The sequence below is a fragment of the Moschus berezovskii genome, chromosome 11 (genome assembly GCF_049115385.1).
Source record: "Moschus berezovskii isolate FMDL1 chromosome 11, NW_MosBer_1.0, whole genome shotgun sequence".
NCBI classification, from domain to species: Eukaryota; Metazoa; Chordata; class Mammalia; order Artiodactyla; family Moschidae; genus Moschus; species Moschus berezovskii.
Window position 1 is genome coordinate 43,765,449 of NC_142470.1, and position 17,194 is coordinate 43,782,642.

Sequence of the window (17,194 nt, forward strand, 5' to 3'; positions counted from 1 at the left end):
ATCATTATGGTAGTTACTAGTCCCTTGTGATTATTTAAATTTAAATAAAATTGAATGGAATAAAAAATTCAGTTCCTTGTTCTCACTAGCCACATGGAGCTACTGGCTACTGTATTGACAGTCACAGCCTATAGAACCTTTCTGTCATCAAAGAAAGTTCTTTTTAACAGTGCTACTCTTAACAGATTTAGGCTTGATTGAGCCTAAATCCATCTTTGTTAGCAGAATACTTTCTGGGTGGTTCTTATGCCTGATGATTGTGCAGTGGGGTTACGTGGTGAAAGTGTGATCTCTCCATTTACAGAAAAAAACTGAATTTTGTTTTCATTATGAGTAAAATAATTGTAATAGGGAAAAAACAGGTGTAATTTTAAAAGTTTAGCCTTGGGTTAAACATTGTTCCACAAAAACTTACACACAAATGTCCATAGCAGCACTATTGATAATAGCTAAAATGTAGACACCACCCAAATGTCCATGAACTGATAAACAAAATGTAAGATGATATCCATACAGTGTACTATTTTTCAGCCATAAAAAGAATGAAGTACTGATTCATGCTGTAAGATGGCTGGGGCTTCCCTGGTGGCTCAGCGGTAAAGAATCTGCCTGCCAGTGCAGGAGAGACAGGTTTGATCCCTGGTCCAGGAAGATCCCACATGCTGTGGAGCAACCAAGCCCATGCGCCACAAGTACTGAACCTGTGCTCCACAACAAGGGAAGCCGCTGCAAAGAGAATACCCCCATGCACTTCAACTCGAGAATAGCCTCCACTCACCACAACTAGAGAAAAGCCAGACCCAGCACAGCCAAAAATAAATAAATCTATATATATATAGAGAGATATAACCCACTCCGGTATTCTTGCCTGGAGAATCCCATGGATGGAGAAGCCTGGTAGGCTCCAGTCCACGGGGTGGCAAAGAGTCGGACATGACTCAGCGACGGAACGGAACGGAATATATAGATTAAAAAAAAAAAGGCTGAACCTTGAAAAGTTTATGCTGAGTGAAAGAAGCCAAACACAAAAGGTCACATTGTATGCTTCCATTCATGTGAGGTGTCCAAAACAGACAGATCTGTGGAAACATAAAGTAGATTAGTAGTTTCCAGAGTCTTCGGGGAGAGGAAGAAATCTGACTGCTGCTGGGTATAGGGATTTCTTTTGGAGTGAGGAAAATGTTTTGGAATTAAAATAGTTATGATGGTTGCACAGCCTTCTGAATATACTAAAAACCACTGAGATGTATATTTTGGAGTGAATTTATATGAATTATATCTCAATTTTAAAAGTCATAACTAAGAAATAAAATTGACTTCTAAAAGAATTTCAGGAGAGGGACATGATCATAGGTTTGTGTTGAATAAACTGAATAACCAGTGGGGGTGAAGGAGCAAGAATTCTGCTGATTAGCAAATTAGAAAAATCATTCATAATCATTCAAAATATAAAACCTCAGTATGATCCATGTAAAGAATTTGCCAAGAGATGATTGGAAAACTAAAGAATAGCTATTGGAAAAAAACTCTTAAACCGTTTTTAAATAGCACTTTGTCTTCAGAATGTGAATGAGTGCTAGAGCAGAATGGAGTGGCTGTTCTCAGGTTGTTATGTCTTACAAACCTTATCAGCTTTCTAGATAAAAGTTAACGTATTTCTTACTTACTCTATTGAACATTCATTTTAATTGTTAACTTTTTTCCCTTTAGGATGATACATATACAGAAAGCTACATCAGCACAATTGGTGTGGATTTCAAAATAAGAACTATAGAGTTAGATGGGAAAACAATCAAACTTCAAATAGTAAGTAATTTTTGGACTAGAAATTTTTTGGAAATTATTTTGGTAAATTTAGAATGTATTTATTATTCGTAATATGTTAAAATGAAAGTATCTTAGGAATCATTCATCTGTGACAGAATGGTACAGTAAGAATTATGTAGATTGAAAGTGATTTAAGATTACCTTCTTCATTGAATTTTCTGTTCATAGAGTTGAGAAATGCATGTTTTAAGTCAAACCTGGTCCTAGCTCTTTTTCTTGCACTTTTATCAGTGAGGTCTAAGGGGTCTAAGTTGATGTTTGTTTACTTCGTCTTATAGAAGAAGTATATTGAGCAGTTTTCATGTCTTTTATTGTGCTGAATACTCTGGATCCAGGAAAAACCTAGGAGAGGTTCTTCATATTTGTTTTAGTTGTGTATTAGATAGTATGTTCCAACTGTAGAAATGTAGAATTTTATTGGAAGGGAATTCAGCTTTTCTTACATATTTTACAGCTCAGAAAATGGATGCTGAGAGATTTAATGACTTGCCTACCATAACTAGCAGAACCAAGTGACCCATAGCTCTCTGTTTTCAGTATGTTGTGTTCTGTGCCATCCTCACTCCCTTACCCATCCTTAAAAGCCCAACCCTGAGTTAAAAATAGGCAGTTGTAGCAGAGAAGGCAATGGCAAGCCACTCCAGTACTCTTGCCTAGAAAATCCCATGGATGGAGGAGCCTGGTAGGCTGCAGTCCGTGGGGTCGCTAAGGGTTGGACACGACTGAGCAACTTCACTTTCACTTTTCACTTTCCACTTTCACACATTGGAGAAGGAAATGGCAACCCACTCCAGTGTTCTTGCCTGGAGAATCCCAGGGACAGGGGAGCCTGGTGGGCTTCCGTCTTTGGGGTCACACAGAATCGGACACGACTGAAGTGACTTAGCAGCAGCAGCAGTAGAAACTTAATCTTGGTACTACAGGATGGACATACCTTTGGTCTTTAAAAAAAAATCTTGGGTATCTTTTAGAATTGGCTCTTAGTATGAGGTAACATACAAAACAAGTGACTGCTCTTTTTATGGAATTGATAACACCCTAAACTGGAAGGAGTTCTGAATTTGGAGTCAGAAAACTTGGATTTGTTGTGTTCATTCTGCTGTTTATTAGTTGGAGAGTCATGGGTTTAACTTAACTTCAGCCTTTTTCCTGAGACTCAGTTTCTTACCTCTAAAATGAGTGTGATGATATTTGACTTACTAATAGGTTTTTGTGAGAACCAAATCTATAGTTTAGGTAGTTGTGAGAACCAACTCTATAGTTCTGTGTATGTATATATGTTAATTTGTGTAAAAACCCTTTGCAGCTGCCTAATCAAAATTAATTTCTGTTGGGAGCCTGCCATTTAGATTGATCTTATCACAACCTGTCATTCCTTTCTGGAAGCATATTTTCAGAACCTTTTACAATTTGGGTTACTCCTGTATAAGTGCCACTTATTAAAATATTATTCCTAAAATCAAATACAAGATAGTATCTAACCAGTGTGGACTACATGGGGTAAATTCTCTATGGATTTGGTCTCTGAATTTTTTTGTTTCCTCTCAGACTTTAGGGACTCTTGCCATTTTTCTCATCATTGGCCCATACAAGGACATAGAAAGAAAGCCTGAGTTTACTACATTTTCTATCTCAATAACTATTTTACCTACTAGTTTGGGTCTTAAGGTTTTGGTTTGTTTTTTGTTTAAATCTTATATTTTGTGACTAGGGCATTAAAAATCTAAATGCAAGATTTTACTTTTAACCCTGCTACATTTCACCTTGCCTGGCTTGAATTACCCTTTCATGTTTTCCAGGTCTTTAAAAAAGATGATTGGGTTTATCTGTATTTTAATTATTTTTTTCTGCTCTCCCTGTTCAAGTGTGCCATCAGAGTCTTTATCACAGTTGGTGATTACAAAACATTCCGCACTGCAGGGCATGTATGGACGGAGTCCAGTCCCATGAAAGGCCTCTTTCTGTGACTTGATTCATTCACAAAGCTTTATGGAAATGCTCACATTACATTGGCATTCAGATAGATTCAAGGTTGCAGGGATAGATGAAACATAGCCCCATAGGAGATCCCATTTCAGTGGGAGAGCCACAGCAGGGAAAATCAGTTTACCTTGTGATTATGAGGGGTAATGAGGATTATGTACATAAAGGGTGATCAGTTACAGAGGGAAGGTACTGTTAGGATGTAGAGTCAGGAGAGTTTTCAGAGTGTCAAGAAGATAGCAGAAATTTTACCCTTTGGATGCCGTTGCTTAGCTACAATTCTTTAACATGTATTCAGAAATAGTTTCTTCTTGTTCTTGTCCTATCCTTGTGAAAGGGGTTAGTGGTGGAGAAGAGAAGGGAACTAACATTTTATTGAGTAGCTACTATAATGAGGTATTGTGGTAGACATTTTATACATATTATTTCATTTAAACTTAGCAGTTTTATAAAGCAGTGATATCTGGAATTTATGGGTGAAGAAACTGTAATAACCAGGAACCTAAATTTAATGTTTTGAAGTCAAATTGACTTTACTCCAGAGATCCTGCTTCTCCAAGGGTATCCTGAAAGACTTGAGACTCCTTACTGATGGTCTTCTGACTAATAGGCTAGTACTTTGGATGAAAAAGGTAGCTTTTGCTTGTTTTAGATGAACAATTGTTAACATATTACTTTATTACTTCATTATTATTTTTCCCCCTTGGAGTATGTTAAAGTGGTTATTGACATAATATTTTACTACAAAAATACTAATTAGGCATCTATTTTACTGTGTAACCACCGTTACCACTTCTAACAAAACTGACAGTAATGCCTTAAAAAAAAATTTTTTTTAACGTTTTGTTTTGGGATATAGCCAATTAACAATGTTGTGGTAGTTTCAAGTGGATGGCAAAAGGAGTCAGCCATATATATATGTATCCATTCTCCCCCAGACTCCCCTCCCATCCAGGCTGCCACATAACACTGAGCAGAGTTACCATATGCTATATAGTAGGTCCTTATTGGTTATCCATTTTAAATATAGCAGTGATACTAATGCCTTAATGTTATCTAATATTTAGTCTGTATTTAAATTTCCCCAAAATTGCAGCTCATTTTTAACAGCTCTGTTGGCTGGGGCTTAGAAAAGGAAGTGATTTCACTCAGTGCTCCTGAACTTTTTTTTTGTTTGTTTGTTTGTTTTTTTTGTCATTTAGGACACTAGTGGGGAAGCAATGTTGAGTTCACGTATATATTCCAGAACTTTACAACTTCTTCCCGTGAAAGGCTGTTTCATCATAATCTCCACTTGTATTAGGCTACAAGTCTATTTTTTGTTTTTTTAATGGTTAACCATTAAGTAACCGTTTGGTTATTTCCCCATCAATCAAGTATTAGTTTTAGTGGGGTGTGTGCTAAGTTGCTTCCATCTTGTCTGACTCTTTGTGACCCTATGGACTAGAGCCTGCCAGGCTTCTTTGTCCATGGGATTCTCAGGCAAGAATACTGGAGTGGGTTGACATTTCCTCCTCCAGGGGACACAACTAAGGGATCTAACCTGCGTCTCATATCTCTTTGCCACTAGTGCCAGCTGGGAAGCCCGTTAGTGGGGTAGGTAGCTTTTCTAAAAAAACAATTTTTTTAAAAAAGGAAAGGTCATTATTTAGGAGCAATTGAAACAAAATTTTCATTGCCCTTGTTGAAATCATGGTTTTTAAAATGAGTTTACCTGATGTTTTTTAATAGTTTTAACTCCAAACTTTAATGTGGCAGTGTATTTGTTTTCAGTGTTGGAGCCAGAGCATTTTAATTGCTCTTAAAATGAATTTTATAAAAGTATTTGGAATCATCTTCCTTACATTGTTTTCCCTGGGATTAAAATAATTGTTCCTGAGATGGCTAAAGTGCTGTCTTGACTGGTAGTTACCTGAATTAGGTCCTTTCATTGTTTTCCATGATGATAAAATGTGCTAGCAAGAGATTTTGTCTTATGTTTGATGAGAGTTGTAATGTGTTAACAGGGGCACTAGACCAGTAGATTTGCTGGTCAAGTCAGCCCATCTTTGCATTCATAGCATAAGCTTGGCAAAGTGCTAAAGGCTATTGAGTGTATGAATGAAAAGTATGACATAGTTGCTGATTGGCTTATAATTACAATATTGGTAGCATTAACTACAAGCTAAATTAGACACTGCCTTCTTTTTTGAACCTTCAGATATTTGCAGTTTCTTTGTGATTTAGTAGTGTGAGCAGAGTTAATGTTCCCATAGCAAATCCTGGTAATCCACAACTATGTAAACTAAACTGTTCTCCCTCCTTGCCTCCTTTTCCCCAACTCTTGTTTTAATGGAATTGTTTGGATTTCTTGATTGTTTTATGATAGTGGGACACAGCGGGCCAAGAAAGATTTCGAACAATCACCTCCAGTTATTACAGAGGAGCCCATGGCATCATAGTTGTGTATGATGTGACAGATCAGGTAAGTTCCAGGAGAAAATTGTGTTACACTAACATTGTAGTAAGTTATTATTTGATTAAATGTAAATGACACTATTTTTACTTTGCATACAAGCAATGAATATTATTTGTATAGCAGACTTTGTCCACCCCAAATGAAGTGAATGATACAAAAACATTTATCTTAAATCAGTTATCTTTTAAGAACAGGTATGGTGTTATGTTTTCTCCCCTACATCATTTGAATACCTAATAAACTGGTCAACCAAAATTTCCTATTTTCCTTTAGTAAACAGAAAATTTAGTAATTGGATTTACATTTGCTTTCAAGGGACCCAAATTATATTTATTATCAATTAAATAACTTTTTCAAGGGTTACTGGGGAACTGGGATTGTTTGGCTCATATTGTGTCCTTGGTGATAGGTGTTAACAGAAATTTACCTGGTAATTAGACCTGTTGGAATTGCCAAAAGTAAAGATTAGGGTTCTCTGCCTGTGGAGTGTGTGGTTCAGAAATAGGGATGAGCTATGAGGAACATTTTAAGAGGACAGTGAAAATCTAAAGATAAGCTTGTTGAAAGACGGTAGGGGGATGTGAAGAATAGTGTAAGAATGGTTCAAAGGCAGTAATTGTTCTTTTGATCAGAAAGTTAGAAAATTTCAGGGTCGTCCTTTTGCCTGCCAAGGAGTGAAAGATGAACTTTGAAAATTACAATATATAATTCTTGTAGCAAATGTTCATGAAAATTACAATGTATAATTCCTGCAGCAAATGTTCAATCTCCAGTCAAATATGAAATCAGAGCTAATTAGAAGATAACTAGAATTATAGACTTTAGATTCAGCACCATTAGGAATACTGGGTGATAAAACATGAAGAAATCATTGCTAGTTTATAAATCGCAAGTCATTTCCTTGTAATATTTAAAATGGAAATTTTCCTCCCTTAAATATGACTGTGGAAAACAAGTATCTTTACGTTGGACCCATTTATTTAATAACATTTGACATCTCTAGTAGTTAACAGTTAGGCTATCTTATTCATATAAGCCAGAATTTTGACACATTTCAAAAACTAGGTTTTGTCGTGCATATAAATAGCATATTCCAAAACAGTGGGATTTGCCTGAGCTGTAGTTTAATTCTGAGCTGTATTTCCCTCTCAAATAAGGCATTGTCATCCTCAAGCTTTCAAATTCTGTATTCTTATTCATATATGTATCGAAATGTCAGTTCACTTCTTTCCCAGCATTAAGAGTTCTTTTTTAAAGCTGTCTTGTCTCACTAGCTCTTCTTAGGTCAGGAGAGACACTTCTGTTTATCACTTGCTTCATTAGAATAGTTATGTTCAGAACTATATTATCACTCTTTAAATTGTCTTTTTAGGAGTCCTTCAATAATGTTAAACAGTGGCTGCAGGAAATAGATCGTTATGCCAGTGAAAATGTCAACAAGTTGTTGGTAGGGAACAAATGTGATCTGACCACAAAGAAAGTAGTAGACTACACAACAGCAAAGGTATGTTTAAAGCTTGACTTTCAGACTGAATTGGAAGGTGCTGAATTTGAATTATATATGGGTATGAAGTCACACAATGGCTGCAACCACCTTAGGTTTTATCGTTAGTTTCCCAATCAAGGATTGAACCTATGCCCCCATATATTGGAAGCACGGAGTCTTCACCACTGGACTGCCAGGGAAGTCCCCACCTTAACTTTTGAAATACATGCACTAAAAACTTTGACAATGATAATTTGTGCATTGTCTTATCTGAGTTCAGTAAACTTAGTCATTCATCATTCCTTATTTCAGATGGTGAAAAAGATTTTTCAGTTAATTTTGCCTTACATATTCTCTTAGGAATTTGCTGATTCCCTTGGAATTCCATTTTTGGAAACCAGTGCTAAGAATGCAACGAATGTAGAACAGTCTTTCATGACGATGGCTGCTGAGATTAAAAAGCGAATGGGTCCTGGAGCAACAGCTGGTGGTGCCGAGAAGTCCAATGTTAAAATTCAGAGCACTCCGGTCAAGCAGTCAGGTGGAGGTTGCTGCTAAAATTTGCCTCCGTCCTTTTCTCACAGCAATGAATTTGCAATCTGAACCCAAGTGAAAAAAACAAAATTGCCTGAATTGTACTGTATGTAGCTGCACTACAACAGATTCTTACCGTCTCCACAAAGGTCAGAGATTGTAAATGGTCAATACTGACTTTTTTTTTATTCCCTTGACTCAAGACAGCTAACTTCATTTTCAGAACTGTTTTAAACCTTTGTGTGCTGGTTTATAAAATAATGTGTGTAATCCTTGTTGCTTTCCTGATACCAGACTGTTTCCCGTGGTTGGTTAGAATATATTTTGTTTTGATGTTTATATTGGCATGTTTAGATGTCAGGTTTAGTCTTCTGAAGATGAAGTTCAGCCATTTTGTATCAAACAGCACAACCAGTGTCTGTCACTTTCCATGCATAAAGTTTAGTGAGATGTTATATGTAAGATCTGATTTGCTAGTTCTTCCTTGTAGAGTTATAAACGGAAAGATTACACTATCTGATTAATAGTTTCTTCATACTCTGCATATAATTTGTGGCTGCAGAATATTGTACTTTGTTGCACACTATGTAACAAAACAACTGAAGATATGTTTAATAAATATTGTACTTATTGGAAGTAATATCAAACTGTATGGTGATAAGTATTGTTTTAATTCTTATGGCTAAAGGGAAATAGAGCCTTGCATTATACTCAAAACAGCCATTTGTGTGTGCAACCAGGGCATTGTAGACCTATCTTAGAGCAGCATCCAATATGCTTTCCAGATAATATACCCAGTAAATGACCTAGGGAGGCTTCTGTGCTACACAGGGATTTAACCAAGCTTAGTGGTTCAGGGAGATTAAATTGTATGAAAATACGTTTTAGAATGTATGCTGCCTAGCCTATTATCTCTGATCCTTCTCTAGAACCATTTGAAATGGCTTCATTGATCAACATTTGATTCTTCTGTGGTAGAGGTGGAAACCACCACCTTTCCTTCATTGGCAGACTAACATGTGTGCTAATATTGTTTCTTCCATGTTTGGAGTCAGATGTCAGCTGTTTTATCCTCCACAATTGTATACCTTAGGTTGGAGGTGAGTTAAAGCATTGAAGTAGGAAGCAGGAAATTTACTATTTGCCCTCATTTTAGAAAATATGTCCCTTAAAATTAGCTGAAAACATGAATGCTGGGTGGGAGTAATAAATGAGAGAAATATTTATTTCAGTTGAATTTTGCACATGTGAAAATTTTGTTAACTAGGACCTTAAAGATCCTAGGGTTTGTTTTTATTGTGGGGGAACAAAGTCTTTTGCTAACTCTGGCATTTTAAGGTGATAGAAGTCAAAGATTGTTTCCTTCAGGTTGAAACAGTAACCAAAATATTTTTATTTTAGGGGCGTGGGATGTGGCTGTTGGCTACACATTTTATGGTGGGGTCTTTAATTCAGTGATAAAATTTAAACTAAAAACAAGCCAAAAATTATAGGTTTCTTTATTTTCACTAAACAGGCAATTGAAATACATGGTACAAAAATAAGTGGTAAGATTATTGTAAAATGAAATGGACAGAATAAATATTCAATTTAATTTTCCATCTATGAGAATTTCACAATAAAATCACAGTTTACTTTGTATTATAGATGTGCTTGTTGGGTCTATTCATCTTCACATAAGGCAACTGAAAAACTCCTCAAGCTACCAGTAGTTACTTGGGTGAAATTTTTTTTATGCTTCAAAAGGTTTTTTTTTGCCTTATCAATACAGTACAAACAAATAATTTAGAAACATTTTAAAGTAGATGATACAAATTTCAGACAATGTAATGCACTTTCGTTTTATACAGCAAGTTGTTCAAACTGTCAGCTTTTTCTTGGTGAGTTAACAAAAAAATTATGTGAATTTGAGGTGTAAGCATATTTACGTATTTTTGAAAATTCTAGTTTTCTTTTCCTTGTGGTAGTCAAGACTGGTACAAGATGTTTCAGCATGCTTCACTACTCGCTTAATAAATGCAGTTTTTGGGGAAAATACTCCCATTCCTACCCCCATTTTCAAGTGCAAGTATTTCAAGCTACATTATTATGGGCTTTTAATAATCCATTCACTCAGTAAAGGGAATTATTGCTTGCCGTATTTTGTAAGTGGTTACTATGAACTAGCTCACATGTTCTAAACCTAAGCAGTCAGTCTCTGGAAATCCTTGCAAAATGATAGCCATTCTGGTCTAAGCAATGACTTTTTTTGACTTTGAACCAAAATTTTCTTTAGCATATATGTTGTCCCTGCAGCATATTTTACATCTGCCCTTCTTTGTGTTCCCATTTAAGCTTCAAAATAGCACTGTACTGACATTGTCTACTATTTGCAGATGAGCTTAAGCCATGGAGCTGCAATAAGAACCCAGGGTTTGAAACTGCCAATCTAGCTCCCAGTACTGCCACTTTCCTGTGGACTTAAGTTCTACTACTTTAAGGGGACTACTAGGAAATTATACTACAGGTAAACTTGGGATTTTCGTGTCACTGTGAGCCACTGCTGTCTTTAAGGCTAATGTGTACCACAGAGCACTGGGCAGCTAGGCTACTAGAATCGAACCTGGCCGTGTTTGCTCGTGAAATGCTGCTGGCAGCATCTGCCTAGTCAGAAACAATTTCTGCTTGAGTTTTAAGGGAGGTCTTAAACCTACAGCACTGCCGACGATACCATTAATAGCTGTGCTGATCCTCTTCAGTGATACTCATGAGTAGGTCCAGAGTAGGCAAAGGAAATGAACAAAAAAATATCTTTAGATCATCGCTTGGTAAAAGTTTCTTACAAAATAGGGTACTCTGAAATAAAATATTCCGTGAAAATCTCTGTCAGCTGAAGCTAATTATTAGATTGAATGGCACTTTCAGCATTCAACTATTGTAAAGTATCATTGGTCACTGTGAAGATGACAGTCCTATAGAAACAATTTTTTTGCTAACTAGTTAAGGCATTTTCATGCCTAGCAAAATGTTAGTAAATGGGTTTAACTCCCAAGGGTTTATCTTGTAACACACTCATTGGAAAGGCATGTACCAATTTATAGATCAATTTAAGAACAGAGGCTATTAGATATGCCTTCTTAACCAATTAAGGCCTTTGAGACTATTTTACATATGTAATAATCTGCTAGGAAGGTGTTTTGTCTTTTTAAATCTATGTACAGAACCAAGATTAAAACTGAGACAGCAGAATCAAAATTATGCCTTTAAGCATTTTGATAAACATTAGAATGGCAGAGGCACTTGAAATACTCCATTGTATATAACTGCTACTGAATTTTATAGTTTCCCTTTAGAATTAAAATCTTTAAAACTTATTAACAGCTTGAAGATTTTAGTTCACAGAGGTGGATGAGATGGTGTTAAGTGGCTCAGCCCCCAAAGTTAAAGTTCTAAACTTCTCTTAAAGAGGGTAATTTTCTATTTAGTATTTTATTGTGAGGGGATATCATAAAGCAGAAGACTGCTTTATGAGAGTAACTGTTCTAATGTTACCTGCTCTGGGTTCAGGTGATTTGTCCATTTCTTTATAAATCAAAGTATCTTCCTTTCTTAAGCACCCTCCCTCAAGTGAGAACCTAGGGTTTGAGAAAGGATGTTGACTCTCTTGAAGTGTTTATCACATATTTAAGTGTGGAGAACCCTTTCCTCAGGTCGTAGCCTACTGGAATACAAGTACACAGGGAAAGTGCTTTCCTCCTTCCATGTACATTCACAGCCCAATAAAACATTTTTAAAGCACTTCTTTGTTTTTGCAGAGTGTGTGGTTACCAGCAATGGCCAATCATTTTACTTTAAAAAGCTACAGAGCTGGCTTTAAATGTTGCTCCTTGGTCCCCCCCCCCCACCCCCCAACAAGGTACTTACATGTCAACTCCCAAAGCAGCAAAGAATTCCCTTTTTCCCTCACCATGAACAGCCTTAGCTTCTATAGCTATTTAACCAGGCTGTGTGACTCTTCGCAGGGAGGAATGGAGGATGCCTCCTCCTGGAGGTACCCTGAAGGCAGATTGTTAGTGGGCTGAAGCTCAATGGCAGCTTCTTAAGCCCCTATCACATTCTCCTTTAAAATGTTAGGCAGGCAGATAGAGCCCTGAGCACTTAAGATGATAAAAGGTATCTTAACAGCCCAAAATAATTTGCAGAGGTTCTATTTGTTCAAAACTTTATTAATTTGGAGAATTTGAGTGTCTTCTACAGTCTTTAAAGAGCGATTTATAAGCCTAGTCACTTTTTGTCTCTTGGGGATCCTCTTGTATGCCTGAGAATACCAAGTACTGAATACCTTCTTTCTCATACCAGCCTTCTTTAAATGATCTCAGTACACGGACTAGTTTAGGAGTTCTGTCTCCTCTTTTTAACTGGACAGAGGGAGAGGAAATCCTGTAAGCCTTGTTCGCATTATTTTATCAACAACTGCAAAGCTACATGCTTTTTGTAGAGAAGCACCAAAGGAAAACCTTAACTGGAACGGACTCATTTTAAATAAAAACAGTAACTCAACAGCCCTTACTTTCAGGGGAGAGAAAGGCATTTTAAAGCTAGTACATTAGAGTCACATTTCCCCCTTGGTTTCAATATTAAATGGCTCTCACAAGGACATCTGAAAGTTTCCCAATAGCCACATTTTGACTGACAGACTATTACATCTCTTCCAGAGAAGATGCCTAAAGAGAAAGAAAAGCATCTGTTACAGGCAGAATACTGCAGAGGAAGAAGTGACACGGCAGTCATCTGCATTCATTTTAGAATTAAAATGACTACCACCTAAGATTTACTTAATGCAAATACAGGGACTCCCTGCTCCTGACATACCTGGATTTATCCCTTACCTTCTTTTATCTACAGTGAATTCTCACCCAGGAAACCTGAGTTAAACGCCAGATTTCAGCGGTAGAAATTTCAGAAGCAGCGTGCTCCAGTTGTGGCATCATGGTGTTGGGCAGTGGTAGCCCCACAGTGGGGAGCAGTCCCTCTTTGCTCTCAGCTTCTGTTCCTATCTGTGACATCTCCAAGGCCTGGTGCTCCCACCTATCCATCCCCTAGCCCTTTTCTGGAGGGGAGTGATGTGTGACGCTTACAGAGAGCATTTTCAGGAAAAGGTGTGGGGAGTTGTAATTCTGGCACTGTCAAGAGTTGCTTACAGATGGAGCACCACATGAGCTGGGTGGGAAGAGCCTATAGGATAGAGGCAGCCTGTACCAGAGAAGCATGTGTGCAGAGACAAACAAAGTCGGTACAGGTAAATTCTACAGTTGTTTCCATGGGTGGGAGGGGTGACATAGCCATTTAAGATGGAAGCACAGGGCTAGTCCTCGGCAGGCACAGGGCTGAGAGTGAGCAATGGAACGTGTCGCTTTCATCATCACAGAAAGGGCCCCCTGCCCCACTTCCTGGCAATGGCAGCATCTCTTTTTCAGTTCCAGGGGCTTCTTCCAGCCTCTCATTTGTTTCAGTAGCTTTTTTAGTTCAAGAAGCTTTTAAGAAACAGCCAGCTATTAGAGCAGGAACTCTGTTCCAGAATCAGGCACTGGGGTCGGAGGACAAATTTTCTCCTCTGGGGTTGCTCTACTTACCAGGCTAATACCCTTCACACCGGTGCTCCTGTGTGCCGTTGGCGTGCTGTCGGGGGTGAGGGTGCAACCAGCCAGTGTGTCTAGGGAGGCCAAGATGGTGTCGTACAGGTGATCTGCGTGGCTCTCCAGCGCACTGGGCTGCCTAGAGATCCTGCCCAGGACATCCTTTAACACTGACAAATGAGTTTTAAAGCAGTAAGGCCAAAGAGACAACAAAAGTGTACCGTCAAGGAATATACCAGGGTGTAGCAGAAAACAGGAACATGGCAACAGTTTCACAATGTCCACTTAAAAAAAATACTCCCCTGGACTGAACTGTACTGTGGAATCTATGTTGTTAATTTGTGATTGATGCTGAATTATTTCAGTGGCTCCACTCTGTGGAGTTACACAATTCACAAAAATGCACAGACATGGTTGTCTGATGACTGGTATTAACTGACTTTTAGAGATAAGACCCTGGCTCACACCCAGATCCTGTGGGGCTGAAGTCTGAAATGAAAACATGCCACCATGAGGACTCCGGGTCCTGCTACCGGGTCCGATCAGCTTCTGTTGGCCGTGGGACTGTCATTTAGCACATACATGGGTGATGCGGTAGCGTAACATGGGATTGCTTGTGAACCCTTTTTGGTGGGTCCTAAATGAATAGACTTCAAAAGAAAATTACCTGAAAGCAGGCTAAGACCCCAACCCATATAGGCCAAGTATTTGAGGAAGGGAGGGGCCAGGTTCAGAGTGCATTACACACAGCAGGCCTGTTTTTTTTTTTCTTTCTTCTTTTAAAAACTTAACTTCCTTTGTTAAACACAAAGGCTGCTTTTGCTTCCTGCGCCTTTTATCAGTTGTGTTCACCCTCTCCCTAATTTCCTGCCACAGCTGCAACATCTGTGAGCAGAGGAAGGGAAAGGGGAAGCTGTGTTATCTGCAGAGGATGCCGATGATGGGCGGAAGGAGGAACAGGCTGTGGAGGTTAGCCCCTAGGGAAGCCACAGCGGAGCAGCATCATCAGGGCAAAGTGCCGACCTGACAACTTAGAGCAGCCAGCAGGGCAGGCCGAGGAACACAGCCAGGGCACGGCACAGCTCACCTGTAAGGGTGAGCAGGTCAGGTTCTCTCCTGAAGTTCACCAGTCATGTGAACAGTCCTGTGTGGGGTCAGTGAACTCAGGGGGCCTTTATTTTTTGAACTTTATTTTAAAATGTTAGAACATTTGGTTGGGGCCAAACAAGGAAAGCTGGAACAGTGATGAAATTCTCTTTCCCAGTTGAGACTTCGATGTTTTCACTGAATGCATACAGGGGCCTGGTTCAGCTCGATGTCAATAGGTTCTAGTCATCTGATCTAGGATAATGAGCAGTTAGGGTGTTAAGGCAGGACTGTTACTTCATGCACCAAGGTAACCGGGTCAGAATGTAGTGAAGACCTGCCAGATAACCAAAGGAAAACCCTTTAGCTGGAGGCCGAGATGAACACATTTTGAAGGAATTAATTTGACCTGTCCCTCAGGTTGTGCGTGTGGCTGAGGATGAAAGCGGGCTCTGAAGAAGTTTGTGGGGACTGGGGTGTCCATGCTTGGGCTCCAGTGACTCTGACAGCATGATCTGGAGGGAAGAGTTGTGCGCCTAGCTGCAGACCCTGTGGCTGTCTAGGGGAACCTGTGATTGTCACAAAACAGCCAAGTTTCTGATTAGTCCAAGCAGAGACTTGGGAGGGGCATGGTGTCCATCTAAATGAGCCTGGATACAGATCTGAAAACCACAAAACACCCCAAAGCATCTTTTTTATTTTTTGGCCATGCACAACTTGTGGGATCTTAGTTCCCCAATCAGAGACTGAACCTGGGCCTACAGTAGTGAGAGCACCAGCTCTTCCCCTCTGGACCACCAGAGAATTCCCTAAAAAAAAAAAAAAAGTCTCTTATTTAGGCAGTAAAATACCTCCAGACTGCTTTGGAGAGAAGAGCAAAGTGGGACATCATTACCGATTAAGTACTGAGAAGTATTACTGAGTCGATTTTTAAATGAAGGTCCAAGAACAACCTATAGCTTGTAAGAAGCCCACTGTTACATGTGGCCTCCAGGAAATTTCCTGGTACTGAGTTCTTTATGCTACTGTGTGTGTGTGGAGGTGCAGGAGCCTGAGTGGGGTATTAAGGGCTGGAGTCAGGCTGCCACACCCTGTGTGGCCCCATGCAGATTCACAGCTCTGTGAAGTGAGAGTATTAACTATCCACCTCACGGGGCTGTGATTAAATGAAAAAAAAGTCAACTCCTTTGGCATGGTGTCTGGCACATAGTACTCAAGATAATGCTGGTATAACAAGTGGCAAAGGAGCTTGGCATACCAAATTTCTGCCCCAATAAAAATTAAAAAAACTCTTAATGCAAGAGCACATTGGATGAGCCAAAGCAAAGGTGTCCCAAGGGCAAGGGATTGCCGTGGGCTCACATGACTGACAACGGGTAAGTCATGCCCTGCTGAAAACCCTTCAGTGGCTCCCCCAGCAAAAGCCCTCTGCCCACACTCAGTTTTCAGCCCTGGTGGTTTTTTCTTCCCAGGGGACATCTGGCAGTGTCTGGAGATGTTCGGGGTTGTCAAAACCGAGGAGGTTTACTACTGGCGTTTAATGGGCAGAGGCCGGGGATGCTGATAAACATGGTGCAACATCAGGACAGCTGTCCTCATGACAAAGTATCACATGGCTCAGAGTGTCAGCGGTGCTCAGGCTGGGACACTTTGCGCCACCTCCCTACCACACACCCACCCACCACTGCTGGTCAGAAAGGCGCCACCTCTTCCCTTCTCAAGAGAGTGGATCCTGCCCACTTTTGTTTACACTGTTTTGCTTCCAGTGTAAATCCCACTTCATTCCAAAACTGAGGCAAAATATACATGGGCTTTTTCAGCACTTGCTTGCTCAGTCTTACAGAAAAATAGGGACTGCTTTGAGGGGTCCATCAATTCCTTGCTTTACCTTTGCATTCTCCTGTCATATTCATCCTATCATACCTGCCCCCAGCAAGGGCAAGGCCAACTGTAAACACCTGCAGCCTGAGATGCACTCTCCAAGTCTGATTTTCACACCTTCCTAATCTGGGAATCCATCCTGCAAAAGCGACTCAAGCTTAGTCTGTGTACCACCGTCCACCTGTCCCTTCTCATCAGTTCACTTCTTCCTTCAGTCTCTTCCCATAGAACAGACTGACTGCTCTCAGGTCCTGGAACAAATCCTCCCCCAGCCAGCAGGGCAAACGGAAGGGAGCCCTGCAGGCTCCCCACTGTGTCCTTGGC

At 39.5% G+C, this 17,194-nt stretch overlaps 2 protein-coding genes across 8 annotated transcripts in view; one reads left to right on the top strand and one right to left on the bottom strand.

Annotated features, from left to right (window-relative positions):
* RAB1A (RAB1A, member RAS oncogene family) overlaps nucleotides 1–8,935 on the top strand; it is a 31,658-nt gene extending 22,723 nt beyond the window's left edge. The window contains exons 3-6 of the mRNA XM_055401054.2: nucleotides 1,711–1,806; nucleotides 6,179–6,274; nucleotides 7,641–7,772; nucleotides 8,115–8,935. Coding sequence (XP_055257029.1) covers nucleotides 1,711–1,806; nucleotides 6,179–6,274; nucleotides 7,641–7,772; nucleotides 8,115–8,312 — 522 coding nt within the window. The 3' untranslated portion in view covers nucleotides 8,313–8,935. The remainder of the gene's footprint in view (nucleotides 1–1,710; nucleotides 1,807–6,178; nucleotides 6,275–7,640; nucleotides 7,773–8,114) is intronic.
* CEP68 (centrosomal protein 68) overlaps nucleotides 8,833–17,194 on the bottom strand; it is a 28,749-nt gene continuing 20,387 nt past the window's right edge. For 2 of the 7 annotated variants that reach the window (XM_055401047.2, XM_088841295.1), the window contains one exon: nucleotides 14,056–15,798. In XM_055401047.2, the coding sequence (XP_055257022.2) occupies nucleotides 15,389–15,798 (410 nt within the window). In that variant the 3' untranslated portion in view covers nucleotides 14,056–15,388. Of the gene's footprint in view, nucleotides 15,799–17,194 lie in introns of all 7 variants that reach the window. The other 5 variants (XM_055401051.2, XM_055401048.2, XM_055401050.2 and 2 more) reach the window with 5 other exon arrangements.